Raw genomic sequence first — 15,644 nt, 5'->3', positions numbered from 1 at the left:
ATCTCTAAAGGTGGTAGTGGGCTCATTACTTCTGACTTTAGTGCACAAACTTTCTTGTAATAAATACAAGTTACAAAATCGTTGTGATAGCACGGCCAAGTTTCCCTCTGGGATTTGGTCAGCCTGGCATATGCCACCTGCCAAATCATAACCCCACAATAACTGACATGGTCAGCAGGGTCCTCGCAATGGCAGGCACCATTGGTCAAACATTGACATCAATGGACAGGTGAGTATGTTTATTTTACCACCCCTTAGATTGGAAAGTCAGCGTTCGACATGGGCAGCTGGCAATTTGAGGATCCGAGCCGGAGTATGATTCTGTGAGAGAATTAATTAAAGACAGTGTGGTGCCAATTAACTAACAGCCGTGCGGTAAAACAGGAGAGGCCCTTTCCCAGGGTGGTTCCGCTGTGGTAAAATGGGGAGGCCATTATCTAGAGAGAACTGGTGCAATAAAACGGGGACTGATCCGTTTCCTAGCCAGAATAATAGTAATCTAGCTAAAAACGTAACATCAACTATCGCACACAAAATTTACACTGGGGCCCTAACAGGTCACCCACAATTTTTGTCAAATAAGACCAAAAAGTTTTTAAGTAAAATTGCTAGAGAAGGTTGGAAACCCAAGTGGACCTGGGACACCAAAACTTTTGGTGGAATAAGCAGTTGTAGTACAGAGGAGAAGGCAATAGTAATATTGTGTGCCTGTTACCTAGAGACTTGTCAGTTAGGACAGGCAGAGATTAAAAGGTGGAATAAAAAAATTGAAATTGATTAAGTGAGAGAGAATAAATATATTTAAGTTACTAAAGCTTTTCGTTCTAGAGCGAGAGAGAGAGAGAGACATTTTGATTGTCCATGTAGGTGAAAGATGTTATGAGAATGGACCCTTGTGCTTTTATTTGGAGATAACCGCAAATGCAACAAAATTTCTAGCAGCTTCAAGAATCTGAGAATTTATCTGCAGATTTTCAATGCTGCAGCACTGTGGCCAATTGTTACCAATGAGTATCAGACTTTTTAGCAAATTACTTTTGAAAAGCCATGATATCATTTAAAATAAAGAATGTGTGTTGATAAACATGTGGAACTTTTAATCTGGATACAAATTCACACACATGAGAATTAGGTAGTTTTAATTTTGATAGTGTAAATTGCAATTTTGAAACAACTGATCCTGAGTTGGATTGACAGTGGGTTGGAAATTTCTTACAAAGTCTGAATATTTAAGGTTTTGTTCCTGATAAAAGTTCTCAGAGGAAAGGGAACTCTTCTTTAAAATGTTTGACAGCAATTGATATTAATTCAAAATGCTGCAAGTTTCTGTGCTGGGGTAAAAAAGGTTTAAAATGTACTTGTAAGTCTTTGAAGAAAGAAACTGAACACTAAGAAAACCTGCCAGCTCAAAACACTGCTATTTGAATTCGGAATAATTTTAAATTAAAAAAAAGTCAGGCACAAAAGTGGGTTACTTTTGAGAATAAAATGTAGTTTAAGGGAAAGATGACAAAGAAGTAAAACATGGTAATGCATGGAATCAAGTAGAAATGTTTGATTTCTGTTTTAGAGATATCATGAGAATATTTTATTGGACTGTAAAGTCTCTCCAGGCAAGATAAGATGGTTACTACTGCATATGTAAACCGGTACAAAGAAATGATTACAGGGTTGGAGATAGAGTTAGAGAAAAAGGACACATCATACAAACTTTATAAAGAGGACTGAATTTGATAACCTGGCCATCACCTGAGACATTGGAACCAGATAGGAGGAGATAAGCAAAGACAGAGACCCCTTTTTACATGAAATGGTTAATATGGCCTAAAGAGTAAGGAAACATTTTTAAATGACCGAGGCAACAGAGAAACTGACGAAGAAAATCTCAAGGTGATCATGGTCAGAGGAAGCAAAAAAAACCCTCAAAATTTCTTGTACTTTTAGCTGAGACAATTGAAGGGTTAGGAGAAATAATACTTAACAACAATTATCCACAAGATGGATACAGGTAAAGGAAGAGCGGGGAAAGGATGGGTGGATGTATTCCCGATCATATTAATGTGTCTGTGAGTGTTATCCAGTAGGACCACAGGATTAACACCATGATGACAGGCAGAGCTGTGCAGCTCCCAGAGGGAACTGCCACTGAAGTGAAGATAGTGGGCCATTGAAAGATAGGATAAGAAGGTGCATTGTAGAGTTGTGTAGACAGCACAAGGAATTGAGGTCAAAGGTGAGGTAACAGCAGGAGGTAGTGGACCGGGAAAGAAGTGAGGGGGAGCAGCAAAACTTAGATTTCACCCAATTGCAATTTCTGGATATATTTTCCACTTCTCCTTTCAAGTCAATGGTGTTCTACATTGAGTCTTAGCCCTTCACTCAGGCTGCTGAATAAAAAGACTTTACTGCGCATCTGACTATTATAATTCTCCAGCTGTCTGATAGTCATTTGTTTTATAAGCCCACTTAATATCATATATTTCAACCAGTAGGCTAGGGTATAATACAACAGCTCTGCTTCAACACAATAATATGCACCCAAGCGTTAAGTGAAAAAGTCTGAATGCTTGGCAACATTCTAACGCACAACCCTTTATCCTAGCTTTTTACATCCCTGCTGAACAATTTCATTTAATAGATGAAAAGCAGAATATTAATTGAAGGGGGTGTTAAAAACAAAGAAAAATTGAAGGTTCTTACTTGAAGCTGTTTTCAAGTAGCCATCCAGGTGTGGTAAAATCTCTCTGTAATAAGGTTCAATGGCATGCTTGGATATATGAATTGACCAAAGCTCCAGGGCATCTAATCCAGCATCAGCAAGTGGAATGTGGCTAAGGCCGAGTTTAAATGCAGTCTGTTTTTTGGGGGTCGGGAGGTCGGGGGGGAATTGGAAAGAAAGTAATCACAGAATAATTGCATTTTATAGTAAATTCAGCCCAGATGCCTGTGTCAGCACTGCTAGAGAGTCAACCACTGAATCACAATCCTTTGCCCCTTTCATGTACCCTTTTACAATTATCTTTCTTAAATATATATCCACTTGTTTTAAAGCAATTATACATTCCCCTTTCACTACTATTGCTGATGGAGCATTCCATTCCAAACAACCCTCTGTATAAAAGCACAAAATTCTCCTCAGCTCTCATTGCCTTTTTGGTGATAATCCAGATTTATATCCTCCAGTTGTTGACTCAATAACTTTAACTCCTACTTACCCTAACTCAGTCCCTCATAATTTTGAATAACTCTACTAGATCTCATTTTAATCTTTGTTCTAATGAAAATAGTACCAATGTCTCTAGTAAATAAAGCCTTTCCATCCCTTATATGATCATTGAAACCACTTCTTTGTGCTCTCCACAGCCTTGACATCATTTCTACAGCAAGCCACCCAAATCTGGGCACCATTTTCTAACTTTGGCTTAACCAATGATTTGTATAGAAGGTTTAGCATTACTGTACTGCTCTTGTACTATTTACCCCCATTTGTAAAATCTAGGATCCCATCTGTTTGCTTTTTCTTTGTTTCAAAAGAACTGCTAAGCTATGTTCCTTTACCAAACTTCCCCCCCCTCCAAACACCACTGTGGGTGTACCTACAACACTTGGACTGCAGCGATTCAAAGGCAATTAGGGATGGGCAATAAATGCTGGCCTAGCCAGCAGTGCCCACATACCATGAAATAATTTTCTTTAAAGTGTCTTGAAGTTGCTTACAGTCATTTAAATATATAAACAAAAGCAATGGATTAACCACTGACCCATGGAGCACTGTTTAAATCCCTCCAGTCCTAAAAATACCCATTAAGCACAAATCTGTTTCCTGTCATTTAACCAGCTTCCAATTCATGTTGTTACATTTCGCAATATGATGCTCCTTAATTTTAATCAACAGGCCTCCAATATGGCATTTTATCAACTTCCATTTGATAATCCAATATACACAACATCCATTCTGTAGCCTTAATCAATTCACTGTTCTTTAAAAAATACCTCATTTTTATACACAATATGATCTTTACAAAAGCATGCTGGTCACCTTGAATTAACCTGTGTCTTTCAAAGGTGGGTGGGGTTTGGGTAAGGCTGAAGAGCCCAGCAAGGACACGGGACATGGAGTTCTTGCTTAATGGCATGGCCTTATTAACATATTATAGCTCCATCCTCTGCCGGGCCAGCTAAATGAACAGCCTGGGCAACATGCAGGAGGGAACACCCGCTCACCAGACCCCTAGCCAACATCCCCAGTCATAAGACACCATTCTCCCACCCCGATGTTGGCAATGGCCAGCATCGCCTCCTATCCTGCCCCCAATGTCCTCCATGGGTCCGCAGCAATCTTACAACACCAGAATATAAACAACTAAATTAAGGGTGCTAAAATATTGATATGCTAAGTACTATAAGTCAAAACAAGATTTAACTTGGGATATATACTAACCTGCAACGCTGGAATGAAAGTCTTGATATCAAGTTCAATTATGTCATGCGGTAGAGAGAGTACAAACATCAGGCAGGAAGCCAGTAACTCATCCTTGTACTGTTTCATTCTGATCGCTACCTATAGAAAATAACATGATAAAGTGCAACGTCTAAATCATGACCCAAATCTTCCTACGTGGGGAGAGGCCTCCAACTTAACCTACATCGTTGATGAGCATTGCAACCCTGAGGAAGGCCCAAAGTATGCACGTCTGTGGTACTAACACAGGAAGTTTAAACTTCCAATTGCCGGTTTTACACTGCCCGGATTGCTCCGTGATTCGAATGACAGTGTGATCAGGTGGCCAGAACTATGGAGACTTGGGCTGTTTCAGCGATACTTACCCTGGTTTTTACACAGATTCACTTAGAGCTTTTCATAGCAGGTAAAAAAACCAGCGAAGGTCAGCTGGAGCATCAAAGCACAATGGCACCCACAGCAATGTTGACATCCCCCCACCACCCCAGCAATGTTCACAACTCCCTTGGCAATATTCACCCTCTCCTGGCATCATTCAACACCCCTCCACCCCACCCCCTCCCCCCGCCATCCTGCAATGCTCATCACCGCCCCCCCCCGCCCCTGGCAAAGGGGGTGCGGCTGCATTTGAATTCCGCTCGACATTTGGCCTCATGACTGCGCTCAGCCCTACATCCCTGCTGCAGCTGGCATCAGAAGGCGCAATGGCTCCAGCGTAAAATGGAAAGTATGCAGATTAAATCACTGTCAGCATTGGATACCCCCTCTCCGACCGGAACTGGAAGATCTGGGCCCATTATGCAATCAATTCTTCTTAAGCATTTTATCAAGTTAAAAATATACACATTAACAGTTTGAAAAGGTTCATAGAGATATAAAATTGCTTCATAAGACATATGAAGGCAACTTGGTCTGAAAAACAGTATCAATTAGCTAACATGCCACTTCCTTTTATTTAGTTAAAATCCCAGTCTGTGCTTGAATTTTAAGCAACCTTGCCCAACATTGAAAGAAACATATCTAACATCACTCATAACATTTGGTGAAACTGAGTGAAGCCAAGTAATGCAAGGGTTTCCCACTTTTCTTAAATAAAAACTAAAAGTACAATTCCTGCTGCTTTACTATATATGGAAGACAGGAAATGTAGCTACTGAACAAGAGTATGTGGAATTTCCTCATTTTATAAACAGCTCATCCCTGTCAAATTCATCTTTCCATCACTTTGGTGAATGACTTAATTTTCCCAAATACTAATTACCCTTAAAATGTTGTTGCCTGGCCCCCAGCAATCTTACTTTAAGGATTTAGAGTATGAAAAAGAAAATAGCATTTGGTTCATCAAGTTTCTAACAAACATGCAATCTGTACCAAATATCTTGAAGTTTCTTGAAAGAGGTAAACTTCTGCTTTACTTACAAGTGAGTTGTGTAGGGTCAAATGCTCAAGTTAATGACTCCAGCCAGAAATGAGTTGAGAAAAGAGCTACTAATAATTTAAGCTCAATTTTTCACTGACATTTTCCAGCTGTCTTAATACAAATACAATGTACTCTTAATTTGAAGTTGCTTAACTCAAATTGTCTAATCATTTAGCGTTTTTAAGGATGAAATTCCCACTTTGCTGTATTAGTCGTTACTTAATTTAGATAATTTACAGTGCAAAAAATTGAATTATCAATGGTAAACTGTATCCAACTTGCATTCAACAATTTTTTCTCTAGTTCAAAGATATTCTAGAGCATTTGAGATGATTCTCACCTCTTTTCCAAACTTCCCAAATAACGCAAAGCAGGCAAACTTTTCAGGGTTCCTTGGACACTGTTTTCCAGTTTTTGTGCTAACACCCTGGCAAAATACAATTTTTCCCTTTTCGTCAGAAATTCAAGCAATAAGAAAAACACAACAGCAGCAGGGCACATCAATAACCTGGTTTTTCTCTTAGTGAACTCACGACTGTGGTCAGAGCACGTGGAGTCATGGGAGTGGTAGCAGAATGGATAACAAGATGGCTACAAAACAGAAAAGAGAGATGAAGAAAAAGAACATGGACAGACAATATAGAGTAAGGGGTGAAATTTTGAAGGGGGTGCAGAAGCAGAAAGACTTGGGTGTATATGTGCATAGGTCATTGAAGGTGTCAGGACAGGTGGAGAGAGCAATTAATAAAGCATATAGTATCCGGGGCTTTATTAATAGGGGCATAGAGTACAAGAACAAGGAGGTTGTGCTGAATTTATATAAGACACTCATCAGACCTCAGCTGGAATATTGTGTACAGTTCTGGGCACCATATTATAGGAAGGATGTGAACACACTGGAAAGATTGCAGAAGAGGTTTACAAGAATGATTCCAGGGATGAGAAATTTCAGTTATGAGGATAGATTGGAAAAGCTGGGACTGTTCTTCCTGGAGAGAAGGCTGAGGGGAGATTTGATAGAGATGTTAAAAATCATGAAGGGGCTGGACAGAGTAGATAGGGAGAAGCTGTTCCCACTTGTAAAAGGATCAAGAATGAGAGGGCACAGATTTAAAAAGAAGCAAGTGTGATGTGAGAAAAAGCTTTTTCACACAACAAGCGGTTCGGCTTAGGAATGCACTGCCTGGAAGTGTGATGGAGGCAGGCTCAATCAAGGCATTCAAGAGGGCATTAGATGATTATTTGAATAGAAACAATGTGCAATGTGCAAGGGTATGGGGAAAAGGCAGGACAATGGCACGAGGTCATAATGCTCATTTAGAGAGAGGGTGCAGACATGATGGGCTGGATGGCCTCCTTCTGTGCCGTTAAGATTCTGTGATTCTGGGTTATGTATAGCTACTCAGTGTGGCAAAAAGTATTCTAGAGGGATTTGAGCTGGTACCACTGTAGTTCACAGTTTATATTAATAATTTGGACTCGGGAATTGGAAGTACAGTTTTAAAATTTGCCGATGATAACAAACTGGGAGCTTTAGCTAATAGAAAGGGAGAATGTGACAAAATATAGGGTAAATTAATAAGTTTGTAGAATGGACATGTAATTGGCACATGACTTCAAAAATAGATAGGCCTACGGTGATTTATTTTGGTAGGAAGAATAAGGAGGCCACAAACTGCTCAAATAATAAGTCTGAATGAAGTAGAGGAGAAAAGGGAATTAAGGGCATAGATACACAAATCGCAAAGTAGTGATACAGGTTAATAAGGCCATAAAAGAGCAAGCCAAACATTGACATTCATTTTTAGTGGAATAGAACTGAAAAGTTGAAAAGTTAAATCAAACTTGTATTAAACCTTGGTTGGACCACAGGAGTACTTTGCACAGTTCTGGTCTCCATGTTATGTATAAAAAAATACAGAGGGATCAGAGAAGATGCAAAAAGAGATTTGCAAGAACGATAAAAACGTAGAAACTAGGAAGAGTAAGCCATTTGGCCCCTCGAGCCTGCCCCACCATTCGATATGATCATGGCTAATCCTCTATTTCAACGCCATATTACCTCTTTCTCTCCATACCCTTGATGCCCCTAATATCCAAAAACGTATCAATTTCTTTCTTGAATACACTCAGCGACCTGGCCTCCACAGCCTTCTGTGGTAGAGAATTCCACAGGTTGACCACCCTCTGAGTGAAGAAATTTTTCCTCATCTCCGTCCTAAATGGCCTACCCTGTATCCTGAAACTGTGGCCCCTGGTTCTAGACTCCCCAACCAGGGGGAACATCCTCCCTGAAGCCACCTGAAAGGATGTACTTATACGAAAAGGCTGAACAGGCTGGGGCTCTTTTCCCTAGGGGCAACCCAATAGGGGTTTTTAAGATACTGAAAGTATTTGATAGGGTAGCATAACGGAAACAACGCCACTTGTGGGCATGTCCAGAAATAAAGGTCAAAAATATCAGATAGTCATTAAGTCCAATAGAGATTTCAAGAGAAATTTCTTTACCCAAGGAGTACAACAAAGTGCTGAACTCTTGATGTAACAGATTTTATAGAAGTTAAAAGAATTGAAATAATTCACAAAAACAGATCATTTGTTAAAAGTTACCTTGGCAGCTTTGGTGCTGAAGACTAGAGGAAAAGCAGAGGCCCATGTTTGCTTCCAGAAACTTGTACTGTTTACCCTGCCATTAGAGGGTTTGAGCAAAAATTAGGCTTTCTCCCAAGACAAGGGGAAAACTGAGGGTCAGTTGTCCCGAGATCATTCTAACATATGATGCAGCAACAGGCTCAAATGTGACCTCGACGGGTATTTCTGAGCAAGTTATACACCTACCCTCTCAGGCAAATAAAAGTATTTTATACAAAATAACAAACAAACAGAGAAGGAAGAAAATTAAATGTATGTAGTTTCATTACCTCAAAATATTTAATTTTTTGGGCTATTTTCATCGTGAGCGACAGAAGCTTGTAGAATCCGCTGATGAGGGGAAATTGTGTGGATCGTAGAATGAGTTCATGTCCAAATCTATACACCCATTGTTCAAAGAAGTCTGTATGCTTTTCTAATAACAATTCCCTGATTTAAAAAGACAATTTTTTGTTGATGAAAAACTGAAAAAAGTATTGCAAGAAAGTAAAGCAAATAAAATTCTCCAGAGGTTTGACTCAGGCATAATTGTGCTCTGAAGCTAACTGATAAATTCAACATAAAGCATTTAAATTTTGAAAATGTTTCAAAGTCAGGTGGTAGATATACATTGTTAATGATGGACTTTGGAGACTGCATACTGTACCACCCTTATGACTAATGTGATATGAAATGGAATCATGAAAAACAAAAGTGTTGTGCAATCAATTAAACTCTACTGCTCAAAAGCCCATTTCAAATTAAGCAGTTCTGATGGCTGAATTCTCAAGTCATATTTAAGATTAAAAGTTAGGGATTTTTTTTTTATTCTTCTCACTTTGAACAATGTGAACCTACCATACTTCACCCAGGGATAGGAAGAATTTGTCTTTATGGTAGCTGGCTTAGCAGACCAGGCAGAGCCAAAATTGATCAAAAAGATTGGCACCATGTACAGTATCCAAAAGTCCTCACTAGCATTGACTATCAACTGATTTTAAATACATTATTTTAATGCCTTTTGGTGAATTTATCCCAGAGTGATGACTTCAAAGGGCAGATGCGCAATTGCAATGAAGTCAGTCCACAGGTACAAAGAAAGAAAATGTACGTCATGACAACTCATCAGATAGTAATTTTATTCAAAAATTATTAAACTGACTTATTTAGTACTATTTCATGAAGTAGTCTACACACTTACCCACAGAATTCTACTAAATTGAATAAGGCAGTAAAATCTTTTGGTTTAGTCGGCTGTAGGTTTGCTGCTGGATCAGATGTAGGGATTACAATACTGCTGTTGATGTCACCTGAACCCTGCAAGCAAACAGGGAACTTTACTTCATGGCATATCCTTTAATAAATTCTTTTAGCTCCGAACTAGTTTCTGCAGCCAAACATTACACTGTCTCATGATTTTTAAATAGGCAATTATTAAATCAAACTAAAATTCTATTTCATGCATCATATTTTTTTTTAATTCTTCTTTCATGGGGTGTGGGTGTTGCTGGCTAGGCCAGCATTTATTGCCCTTGAGAAGGTGATGGTGAGTCACTGTTTTGAACCGCTGCAGGCCATGTGGTGTAGGTACAACCACAGTGCTGTTAGGGAGTTTGAAGATTTTGATCCCACGACAGTGAAGGAACGACGATATTGTTTCAAGTCAGGATGGTGACTGGTTTGGACAGGAGCTTGCAGGCTTGGAGAGGAACTTGGCAGTTGGTGGTGTTCCCATGAATCTGCTGCCCTTGTTCTTCTGGGTGGTAGAGGTCACAGCCTTGGAAGGTGGTGTTGAAGGAGCCTTGATGAGTCGCTGCAATGCATCTTGTAGATGGCACATACTGCTGCACTGTGCATCGATTGTGGAGGGAGCGGATGTTTAAGGTGATGGATGGGGTGCCAAACAAGTGGGCTGCTTTGTCTTGGATGGTGTCAAGCTTCTTGAGTGTGCTACAGCTGCACTCAGCCAGGCAAGTGGAGAGTATCCCATCACACTTCTGACTTGAGCCTTGTAGATGGTAGACAGGCTTGCGGAGTCAGGTGTGGTGCTCACCACAGAATTCCAAGCCTCTGACCTGCTCTTGCAGCCACAGTATTCACATGGCTAGTCCAGTTCAGCTTCTGACCAATGATGACCCCCAGGATGTCAGTGGTGGGGGATTCAATGATGGTAATGCCACTGAATGTCATGGGAAGACGATTAGGTTCTCTCTTGTTGGAGATGGTCATTGCCTGGCACTTGTGGGGTGCAAATATTACATGCCAAAGCCCGAATGTTCTCCAGGTCTTGCTGCATGTGGACATGGACTTCAGTGTCTGAGAAGAAGTCATGAATGGTGTTGAACATTGCAATCAGCAAACATCCTCACTTCTGGCTTTATGATGGAAGGAAGGTCATTGATGAAGCAGCTGAAGATGATTGGGCTAGGACACTACCTTGAGGAGCTCATGCAGTGAGGTCCTAGGACTTGAGATGATTGACCTCCAACAACCACAGCCATTTTCCTTTGTGCGACATATGACTCCCCCGATTCCCACTGACTCCAGTTTTGCTAGGGGTCCTTGATTCCACAGTCAGTCAAATGCAGCCTTGATGTCAAGGGCAGTCATTCTCACCTAATCTCTGGAGATCCGCTCTTTTGTCCATGTTTGGAACAAGGCTGTAATGAGGTCAGGAGCTGAGTGGCCCTGGTGGAACCCAAACTGAGCATCTGTGAGCAGGTTATTGCTGAGCAAGTGCCACTTGATATCACTGTCGACGATTCCTTCCATCACTTCGCTGATGATTTTGAGTAGACTTATGGGGCAGTAACTGACCAGGTTGGATGTGCCCTGCTTTTTGAGGACACAAAATACCTGGGCAATTTTCCACATGGCCGGGTAGATGCCAGTGCTGTCGCTGTACTGGAACAGCTTGGCTAGAGGCGTGGCTAGTTCTGGAGCACAAGTCTTCAGTGCTATTGCTGGAATGTTGTCAGGGACCATAGCCCTTGCAGTATCCAGTGTCTTCAGCGATGTCTTGATATCACATGGGGTAAACCTGAAGATGCCAGGAACCTCAGGAGGAGGCTGAAGCTGATCATCCACTCATCACTTCTAGCTGAAGCTGGTTGCAAATGCCTCAGCCTTATCTTTTGCAGTGATGTGCTGGACTCCATCATTGAGGATGGGGATATTGGTGCAGCCTCCTCCTCCTCCTCCTCCTCCAGTTAAATTATCCACCACCATTCATGACTGGATATGGGACCGCTGAACTTAGGTCTGATCTGTTGGTTGTGGGATCACTTAGCTCTATCGCATGCTGCTTTCGCTGTTTGGTACACAAGTAGTCCTGTGTTGTAGTTTTACCATGTTGACACCTCATTTTTAAGTGTGCCTGGTGCTCCTCCTGGCACGCCCTGCTGCACAATTCATTGAAGCAAGCTTAATGGTAGATTGAGGGGTATGTCTGGCTATGAGGTTACAGATTGTGATTGAATACAATTCTGCTGCTGATGCCCAGTTTTACATTGCTAAATCTATTCAAAATCTATACTATTTAGCACGGTGGTAGTGCCACACAACACGATGGAGGGTGTCCTCAATGTGAAGACAGGATTTTGTCTCCACAAAGACTGTGCAGTGATCACTCCTGCCTATACTGTCATGACCAGGTGCGCCTGCAACCGGCAGATTGGTGAGGATGAGGTAAAGCCAGGTTTTCCCTCGTTAGTTCCCTCACCACCTGCTGCAGACCCAGTCTAGCAGCGATGTCCTTTAGGACTCAGCCAGCTCAGTCAGTAGTGGTGTTACCGAGCCAGTTTGGTGACAGACATTGAACTCCCCAACCCACAGTATATGCTGTGCTCTGCCACCCTCAATGCTTCCTCCAAGTGGTGTTCAACATGGAGGAGTACCCATTCATTAGCTGAAGGTGGTGGTGGGGGGGCAGTATGGTGCAGTAGGTGGTAATCAGGAGGTTTCCTTGCCTGTGTTTGATCTAATGCCATGAAACCTCAAGGGGTCTGGAGCCAATGTTGAGGACTCCCAGGGTAACTCCCTCCCGACTATATACCACTGTCACCACCTCCGGTGGATCTGTCCTGCTGGTGGTTCAGGAAGTAACCAGGGATGGTGATGGTGGTGTCTGGGAATTACCTGTAAGGTATGATTCTGTGAGCATGACTAGGTCAGGCTGTTGCTTGTCTAGTCTGTGGAACAGCTTTCAATTTTGGCACGAGCCTCCATATGTTAGTAAGGAGGACTTTGCACAGTCTACAGGGCTGGGTGTGCCATTGTTGCTTCTGGTGCCAATGTTGACGCCGGATGGCCTGTCCGTTTTCATTCCTTATTGACTTTTGTGTTGTGGTTTGATTCAACTGGGTGGCTGGCTAGCCCACTACAGAAGGCATTTAAGAGTCAACCACATTACTGAGAGTCTGGAGTAGGCCTGAATCCACCACTAATGACAAATCCAGCCCAGCTAATTACCGCCCCATCAGTCTACTCTCCATCATCAGTAAAGTAATGGAAGGGATCATCAACAGTGCAATCAAACAGCACTTGCTTAGCAATAACCTGCTCATTGATGACCAGTTTGGGTTCTGCCAGAGCCACTCAGCTCCTGACCTCATTAAAGCCTTGATTCAAACATATACAAAAGAGCTGAATTCCCGAGGTGAGGCGAGAGCGACTGCCCTTGGCATTAAGGCAGCATTTGACCAAGTATGGCATCAAGGAGCCCTAGCAAAACTGGGGTCAATGGGAATCAGGGGGGAAACGCTCTGCTGGTTAGAGTCATACCTAGCACAAAAGGAAGATGGTTGTGGTGTTGGAAGTCAGCCATATCTCAGCTCTAGGGCATCACTGCAGGAATTCCTCAGGGTAGTGTCCTTGGCCCAACCGTCTTCAGCTGCCTCATCAATGACCTTCCTTCCATCATAAGGTCAGAAGTGGGGATGGTCACTGATGATTGCACAATGTTCAGCACCATTCGTGACTCTTCAGATACTGAAGCAGCCCATGCCCAAATGAGGCAAGGCCTGGACAATATCCAAGCTAGGGCTGACAAGTGGCAAGTAACATTCACAGAATCACACAGTGCAGAAGAGGCCCTTCGGCCCATCGAGTCTGCGCCGATACGTGAGAAAAATCTGACCTACCTACCTAATCCCATTTACTAGCACTTGGCCCATAGCCTTGAATGTTATGATGTACCAAGTGCTCATCCAGGTACTTTATAAAGGATGTGAGGCAACCCGCCTCCACCACCCTCCCAGGCAGTGCATTCCAGACCGTCACCACCCTCTGTGTAAAAATGTTCCACGCAAGTGTCAGGCAATGACCATCTCCAACAAGAGGGAATCCAACCATCACCCCCTGATGTTCAATGGCATTACCATCACTGAATCCGCCACTATCAACATCCTGAAGGTTACCATTAACCAGAAACTGAACTGGACCAGCCATATAAATACTGGCTCCAAGAGCAGGTCAGAGGCTAGGAATTGTGTGATGAGAAACTCACATCCTGACTCCCCAAAGCTTGTCCACCATCTCCAAGGCACAAGTCAGGAGTGTAATGGAATACTCCCCACTTGCCTGGATGAGTGCAGCTCCCACAACACTAAAACTGGACACCGTCCAGGACAAAGCAATTTGCTTGATTGTTTGTGGATGTGGTGTCATTCACTCCCTCCACCACCAACACACAGTAGCAGCAGTGTGTACCATCTATAAGGGGCACTGCAGGAATTCACCAACTCTCCTTAGACAGCACCTTCCAAACCCATGACCATTACCCACCTAGAAGGACAAGGGCAGCAGACAGATGGCTACACCAACACCTGTAAGTTCCCCTCCAAGTCTCTCACCATCCTGACTTGGAAATATATCGCCATTCCTTCACTGTTGCTGGGTCAAAATCCTGGAACTCCCTTCCTAACAGCACTGAGTGTACCTACACCACATGGACTGCAGCGGTTCAAGAAGTCAGCTCACCACCATCTTCTCAAGAGCAACTAGGGATAGGCAATAAATGCTGACCCAGCCAGCAAAGCCCACATCCCATGAATGAACTAGAAAAAAGACACAGCAAGAACAGCAGATTTCCTTCTCTAAAGGACATTAGTGAATCAGATGAGTTTTTTACAACACTCAATAATGGTTCCATGGTCACCATTACTGAGACTAGCTTTTAACTGAATTTAAATTCCACCAGCTGCTATGGTGGGATTTGAACATATGTCCCCAAATCATTAGTCTGGGCCTCTGAATTACTAGCCCAGTGACATCACCACACTTATGGGAATACAATTTTGAGTGTTTTTATATGTATACCATAAACAGTTGCTAAACTGATGGCACTTCACATTTTAGAAAATGTTGTGAAACCATCCTGAGAAGCTAAACTCTCTCTGCTTTGGCTTCTCAACAGCTACAATATATTTGTGACCAGGACAAATACAGATTTAAGAGGTTTCTTTTTAACCTTTGCAATGTTAGGTTCCATTTCCTCCCTTGTTTTTGTGTTCATGGGATGTGGCAAACTTATATTTATTGCCTATTCCTAATTGCCCTGGAGAAGGAATTAACATTTAATTGGCACTTAATAAGTTTCAATTCAACAGATACCTAGAGCTGAGAGCAGAAATTGGGTTTGCTAGCTCTGCATCATTGTAAGCAGGTCCTGGATTCAGTGATCGATACTGCAAATGTGCACAACTTTAAACTACACAATGATAATGCAAATTAACACTAATCTGTAAAGCTCTTCTGTGGATCATATGATCAAGGAAGTGTGTGGTTTTAGCAACGTTGTAAAGAAACAATAGTTCAAAGAGTCTGCAACATACATGATTACATTTCTACTGATCAAATGTCAGGACACAGAATCACATAGTAAAGGCAAAAATGTAATACCCCTTCTTCAGTCTGGCTTTGTTTGTCCACTGTCAGATCCAACTTCTCAATGATCTTGAGCACTGATTTAATAAACTCATCATACAACAGCCGATTTAAAGACTTCAGGGGTGAATCAGACATCTGCAATGTCTCAGCCACCAATCCAGATTTCTTAAAATATAAAACATTCAAATCGTCAGATATTTTATCCTGGAACAGCAGATCTTGGTCCTTTGTGCATTCAATGCT

The 15,644-nt window shown here is 42.0% G+C and overlaps 1 protein-coding gene across 1 annotated transcript in view; it reads right to left on the bottom strand.

Annotated features, from left to right (window-relative positions):
* Positions 1 to 15,644, bottom strand: part of prkdc (protein kinase, DNA-activated, catalytic subunit) — a 238,827-nt gene that overhangs the window by 190,770 nt on the left and 32,413 nt on the right. The window contains exons 16-21 of the mRNA XM_078540537.1: positions 15,414 to 15,566; positions 9,715 to 9,830; positions 8,804 to 8,963; positions 6,223 to 6,309; positions 4,442 to 4,561; positions 2,701 to 2,854 (exon numbers count right to left, since the gene is read on the bottom strand). Of these exons, the coding sequence (XP_078396663.1) occupies positions 2,701 to 2,854; positions 4,442 to 4,561; positions 6,223 to 6,309; positions 8,804 to 8,963; positions 9,715 to 9,830; positions 15,414 to 15,566 (790 nt within the window). The remainder of the gene's footprint in view (positions 1 to 2,700; positions 2,855 to 4,441; positions 4,562 to 6,222; positions 6,310 to 8,803; positions 8,964 to 9,714; positions 9,831 to 15,413; positions 15,567 to 15,644) is intronic.

The sequence above is a fragment of the Cetorhinus maximus genome, chromosome 4 (assembly GCF_964194155.1).
Source record: "Cetorhinus maximus chromosome 4, sCetMax3.hap1.1, whole genome shotgun sequence".
NCBI lineage: Eukaryota > Metazoa > Chordata > Chondrichthyes > Lamniformes > Cetorhinidae > Cetorhinus > Cetorhinus maximus.
This window is presented reverse-complemented; position numbering and strand designations above follow the sequence as displayed.